At 47.0% G+C, this 6,000-nt stretch overlaps 1 protein-coding gene across 1 annotated transcript in view; it reads left to right on the top strand.

Annotated features, from left to right (window-relative positions):
- The first annotated feature begins 440 nt into the window (after positions 1-440).
- HDGFL3 (HDGF like 3) overlaps positions 441-6,000 on the top strand; it is a 52,869-nt gene continuing 47,309 nt past the window's right edge. Inside the window, exon 1 of the mRNA XM_036932079.2 lies at positions 441-811. Within this exon, the coding sequence (XP_036787974.1) occupies positions 728-811 (84 nt within the window). The 5' untranslated portion in view covers positions 441-727. The remainder of the gene's footprint in view (positions 812-6,000) is intronic.

The raw sequence follows: 6,000 nt of genomic DNA, 5'->3' as shown, positions 1-6,000 counted from the left end.
TCACACCGCCCCGCCAAGGGCAGGCCGAGGCGCGACCCCGACCACAAGGTCGCCGGCTCCGGAGCGCGGCTTTCCGGGGCCTGCTGCCGGGGGCGCGGGCCCCACCCGCCGCGAGCAGCCGAGGCCGCCGGCGGTGCGGGGCCGGGCGCGGGGCGCGGGCGGCGCGCCGGGGATTGGCTGGGCTGCGGCGGCCGCTCCGGGCCGAGAACAAAAGAGAGCGGGCGGCGGGCGCCCTCCGGAGTAGGCGCTCCCGCCCGCCCGGCGCGGGCCTCGCTGCTGGGGAGGACGCGCCCGCCCGCCGAGCCGCGCGCCGAGCAGCCGGGCCGGCCGTGCACCTAGGAATTAACCGGCCGGCGCGGGCGGAGGGAGCGGGCCGCGGGCGGGCGCTGCGCGCGCGCGAGCACAATACGAGGGCTGTGTCCGCGGTCGCTGCCCGAGGGGGGATCCGGAGTAGGCCGGGGGGAGGCCGGCGGCGGCATGAGGCGGGCGGCGCGCCTGTGAGGACCTGGGCGCGGGCGAGCGCCCCTCCCCCGCCGCCGGGCGGAGATTCGCCGGGCCCGTCGCGCCCCCGCCCGCCCCGCTCCTCAGCCGCCTCGCCGCCTCCCCTCGTCGGAGCGGCCGCCCGCCCGAGGCCCGCGGGGAGCGCGGCGCAGTCCGTCGGCCCGCGGGGGGCGGCCCCCGGCGTCTCCGCGGCGACCGAGGACGAGCGGCCAGGGCGGCGGCCGGGATGGCGCGTCCGCGGCCGCGCGAGTACAAGGCGGGCGACCTGGTCTTCGCCAAGATGAAGGGCTACCCGCACTGGCCGGCCCGGGTGAGTACGGCGGCCGCCGCGGGCCCGCCCGCCCACCATTTTCCCTCCGTGATGGCGCGCCGCCCCCTCAGCCCGGAGCCCGGCGGCGGCCGGCGGGCGGGCTAGCGCCGCGCGGGGTCGGGGGCCCAGGGGCCGGGGTCGGGCGGCGTCCGCTCCCCGCCGGGGCGCAGCCCTCCGCCCACCCCGAGGGCGGCCCGGCCCGCAGGGCCGCCGCCGCCGAGCCCCGGGAAGCCGGCAGCCCGGGCCCGGGCGTGGGGCTCGCGCCGGCGGGCGTCGGGGCACGTAGGGGAGCGCGATGCAAATGGCCGGCGGCGAGTCCCGGCGGGGGCGGCCTCTGGGCAGGCGCCCCTCCCGCCCGCGGCACATCCTCCGCCTTCGGACTTGTTGAGTTTCCCCGGAGCGCGACCCGGGCGCCCGCCTGCCCCGTCGGGGCCCGTCGGCCTGGAAGGCGGCGCCGAGCGGGGGGGCCTGCAGCCGGCGCGGCGGGTCGGGGCCGTCCGCTGCCCTCTCACCTCCATGTTGGTTCCCGGGCGGATCGCAGCCCGCAGTCGCCGCTTCCCCTGCGGCGGGGCCGGCGCCCGGCTGCTCTCTAGGAAGCATCTGCGTGCGATGCTCGGCAGGAGCGTTTTCTGTCGGACCCTTGGAGTGAGGAAGGCTGCTGCCCCGCCGTGTCTGCTTGGCATTACCAAATAAACCCCTTTTACCTTGAATATACCTTGAATATTATGAGTTTGGCAGTTAAGTGAGAAGGAGGGTCAAGGCATTTTGGTGACTGTATTTGTATCCGTGGGGAATAGGAGGAGGCATGGGAAGCATTGGCATTAATAGGAGTATGAACCCTGAAGTGCTGTAGTCAAGGGAAGGTAGCTAGACCGAGAGAAGAAACACACCTGATCACGAAAGGAAGTGACATCACTAGTGGCCAGATTGAAATTTAGTGAAGTTGAAGTAATCGATGGACATGATCACTTATTTGAATATAATCTGACGTGGTTGTAAAAGAACAAGAACACTTGGCCAGGAATGGGGGGTGCTTGACCTGGTTTTGGTCTGGGCTCTGTCCTTTCAACTGTCTGAATATGCATATCTGGAACTTAAAATGATCATCTCAGATTCCTTCCAACACTAACAATTTTAGATTTCAAATGAGGTTCAGGTTCCATTAGGCTGTGAGAATAACTTTTCTCCATATCGGAACTATAGGTTGTACCTAAATAAGGCAAAGTTTTCAGGGTAGGATTACTGGCAATTTGTCATAGTCTGGTACCATATTGCTTAAAGGGTAACTTCGGGAGCCCTTTAGGAAATCGCTGGATGTATTTATCAGGAAATAAAAAGTTATAGTGTGTGTATGTATATGTATATATATAGTAAGCATGTGTGTGTGTGTGTATATATATATGTATAGTAAAAAGTTAAAGGTTATCACCATTTGGGTCATTTCCTTTGTATGTAATGGCTTTCTTTAATCTTACCTTTGAAAAATATCTAATGAGAGCCAAAAAAAAAACCAGATTTAAAATTTCATTAACATGTTGCTTACATAGGTTGGCCATCTATAGTAATTTTGAAACCAAAAAAAAAAAGTGTCCCTAGTTATATATGTAATTGTACATAAAATTCCTAGAAGTTATAATTCTAAACCAGGCTAAAATGGAAAATAAAATGAGGAAACAAAATTAATTACATTGTTAGATAAACTACATACAGGAAAGAAAAATCTGTCTCTTCACATCTAATGTGACCTCTTAAAGGACCAACATTTCTTGTTTTAAAAAGTATTCTTTTATGGTGAGAGGTATGTTGCAATTTCCAAGGAAGGGTAATGGTTAGAAAAAGAAGAAAACTGAGTCCCTGCTCTTTGTTAGGTACAATGCTGTATGCTTCATATATATTCTCATTTTATTTCTATTCCAATTCTGAGGCCTTAACCCACTTTTACACCTAGCTATGCCTTGTAGATGATGATGTTATAAAAAAATTACTGGAAAAAAATGCCTACTTATCAGATTCCACATACTGTCATTCGCTATGAAGGCCCGTCATAAGGGGATATGTGGCCCCAAGGAATCAGACCCAGGAGGGAAAACCTGGGAAGACAGCTTCCGGTCCATGCTGCCGGGAGGAGCTTTCTAACAGATGGAGGATGGAGACGCGACTTCCCTGCAGGGAAGATGTTTGGTCCTGAGGCAGCCGCTTGTGAGGAAGGTGGGCCAAAGGATTCAGATTTCTAGTAAATTTGGTCAGGTGGCATTCAGATTTGGGTGAAGTTTCATACTCTTTGACCTTGGGCACGTTCCTGATCTTGAGTTCTGGCTTACTGTCTGTAGGTGTGATTCTACCTCAGATTCAGTGTATTTAGAAGCACCAAGCAGTGGTGCCTGAATGTTCCTACCTTTTTCCCTTTTTCAATTTCTAACTTGTCCGCTGTATCACTCCACTACTTTTAATTTTCAACTCTTGAGTACATTCGTTATTTTTTCCAATGTGTTATCATGAAAAATTTCAAGCATGTAGAAAAAAGAATTTTCAGTGAACACACATCTATATACTGCCTAAAGTTTACAATTAATATTTTACAGTGCTTGCTTTGTCACATGTTTGCTCATATGCCCACCCTCTAGCCACAAGCAGTCCATCTTAGTGCATTTCAAAGCAAGTTGTGACACCAGTATGCCTAGCCTCCTTCCTGTTCAGATGTGTTATATCAACACTAAATACCAGCCAGCTGTTGCTAATCAAGTATACTTTATTGTATATGACTTTAAAAATTAGAAGTTCATTAATAGTTAAGGGTTAAGTAGCTTAATACTTAAAAAATGGCTAAAACAAGAGTCTGAACCCTTTGGATTGTGTACCTTCTTGAGCATACATCCTTGATATGTAAGTTCCCTTTAAATTATACATACGAGTACTTTCTGCTATTACACATGTTGTAAAATATAACAAGAAACTAAAAGGGATGACAGATTAACAATACTTTGTTTTAAAATTCTTATTGGCAAAGAAAAATCATTAATAATAATAGATTAAGTCCCATGTTTTTTAAAGTATTAATTTGGGAATTTTTTGCCTGGTTGTATGATTAGACTATAGATACTTACAGTTTTTAATCTTCTAAAGAGAGCTTCTAGAATAGAACTGTTAGCCGTTTCCTGTTTGTTCATGCTTACATTATTAGTATTATCTTTGTAGGACTCCTTTTAGCCACGTGTTCCTTTGGCCAGAGTTCAGTTAGAAGTAGATACTCTATAGTTCTGCCGAGCCAGACATACACAAATGGCAATAAATCACAGTGTATGCAAAGTGAATAAATATAACCATCTGAATAAGGACACTAGTGTCAATTTATGTATTAAATATTAGTAAAATTTACTTTTTAGGTAAAAGAAAACTAAAATAGAAATTGTACTATTTTCTCCTTACATTCCCCAAATTGTCTTGTATACCCTGAGCATTTTGCTTGTGTTACCCCTGCTCTGAAAGATGGAAAAACAGAGAACAGTACAAAAAAACAAGTCTCAAAACTTTTTGTTTCAACTAAAGAGCTTTTTTAAATTTAAAAGCTTTATATGGGGAAACTGAAACATTACTAATAGAGCAAATTGATCCAATCACTTTAGAAGACTGTTCTGATTGACTGTAGTTAAACTTATACCTACTTTTTATCTTAGCAGTCTGTGGTAGGCATATACCCAAGAGAAATGAGTGTTTATGTCCCCCAAAAGACTTGTACAAGAATGCTCATACATAGCAGTTTTATTAATAATAGTAGAAGACTGAAAACAACCCAGGTATCCATCCACAGGAGAATGGATAAGTGAGACTGTAGTTTTTCATGCAATGAAGTACTACTCAGCAATAAAAAGGAAAAAACTAGTGATGTCCATATGTGTGCCTCAAAAACCGAAGGTTGAGTGAAAAATCCAAACGTAAGAGTACATTCTGTGTGATACCATTATGTTCAAAAACAGGCAAAACTGATCGATGGTGATGTCCATATGTAAAAATTTATCAGTCTGCACATTTAAGATTTGTGTGCTATACTGTATGTAAGTTATACTTCAATTTAAAAAACACTCTGTATGAGGTGGGGAAAAAGAAGAATCTAATACTACACCTTTCTTCATGGGTAGAATCGGACCATTCTTAGCGTTCAGTGAGAAATGTTTTTCCTTTAAGGCTTCAGTCCCACCAAGTTGCATCTTCCTGTTCCTTTTTGCCTCTTAGAAACCTCATTTACTACTTCACAGCTTTCCCTTTAGGTTTCTTTTTATTCCTGATTTCTGCCTCTGTCTTTGTTTAAATGCATTAGAGTCTTTCTTTTCCTCTCATACTAAATCTTGGCTCAGTTTTTTTTTATCTAACTCAACCTCTCATTTGACAAAGCTTAAAGCCTTTGACTTATTCTGTGGCAGCCTGAAGAGCTGAGCTCTTACTGAACTTTATGTAAAGCACCAAACCAGGTGTAGTTTTTCATTTTTCTGCCAACAGATTAAATTTACAGCAATTTAAAAATAGGATTATAATTAGAATGTTTCCATATCTCTTATTAACATAAGTACTGGTTGGAAATCCTCAGTTTCTGGTCCATAGCACTTTCAGTTTTCTTTTGCCTTTGACACTAAACTTGTAGACTATGAACCTCTATTTCTGGAGACCAGGCTACATATTTTTTAGGGAATCACTTGGGGTTTAAATACTTTTTAATCTCAACAGAAACTAAGAGGTTTATAATCTTCATTATTTTGGCCTGACTGCAGAGAAGTCCATCATTGGTTCATTCCTCAAGTAGAGTGGCCTAGGCTCACGCTTCCCCAGGGACTATATTCACATTGCCAAGAAACTGGCAGGTTGTCTCATTTTTTTCTGCTCAACCCTGGGAGCAAAAAGCAACTCTCAATTACCAATATGTACGTTTTCCATTGCTCCCATTTCAATCAGATGAATCTGTATTTCTGGCACATTCCCTTTGGAATGCCATAAAGACTGTTGTTTCCCCATGATTTGGATAATATTAATTCTTGGAAGTCAAGTTTCCACTATATGACATTGTGTTTGATTCTTTTGGAAAATAAACGACCGATGGTTAAAATTATATATTAATTTATTGAGAAAGTTAGCATTAGAAAAACACGGTAGGCTAGTAAGCATAATAGGGGAAGAACCCAAATAGTTCTATTTTTTGG

The sequence above is a fragment of the Manis pentadactyla genome, chromosome 18 (genome assembly GCF_030020395.1).
Source record: "Manis pentadactyla isolate mManPen7 chromosome 18, mManPen7.hap1, whole genome shotgun sequence".
NCBI classification, from domain to species: domain Eukaryota; kingdom Metazoa; phylum Chordata; class Mammalia; order Pholidota; family Manidae; genus Manis; species Manis pentadactyla.
The sequence above is the reverse complement of the archived record's forward strand: the minus strand, read 5'-3'. Positions and strand labels throughout refer to the sequence as shown.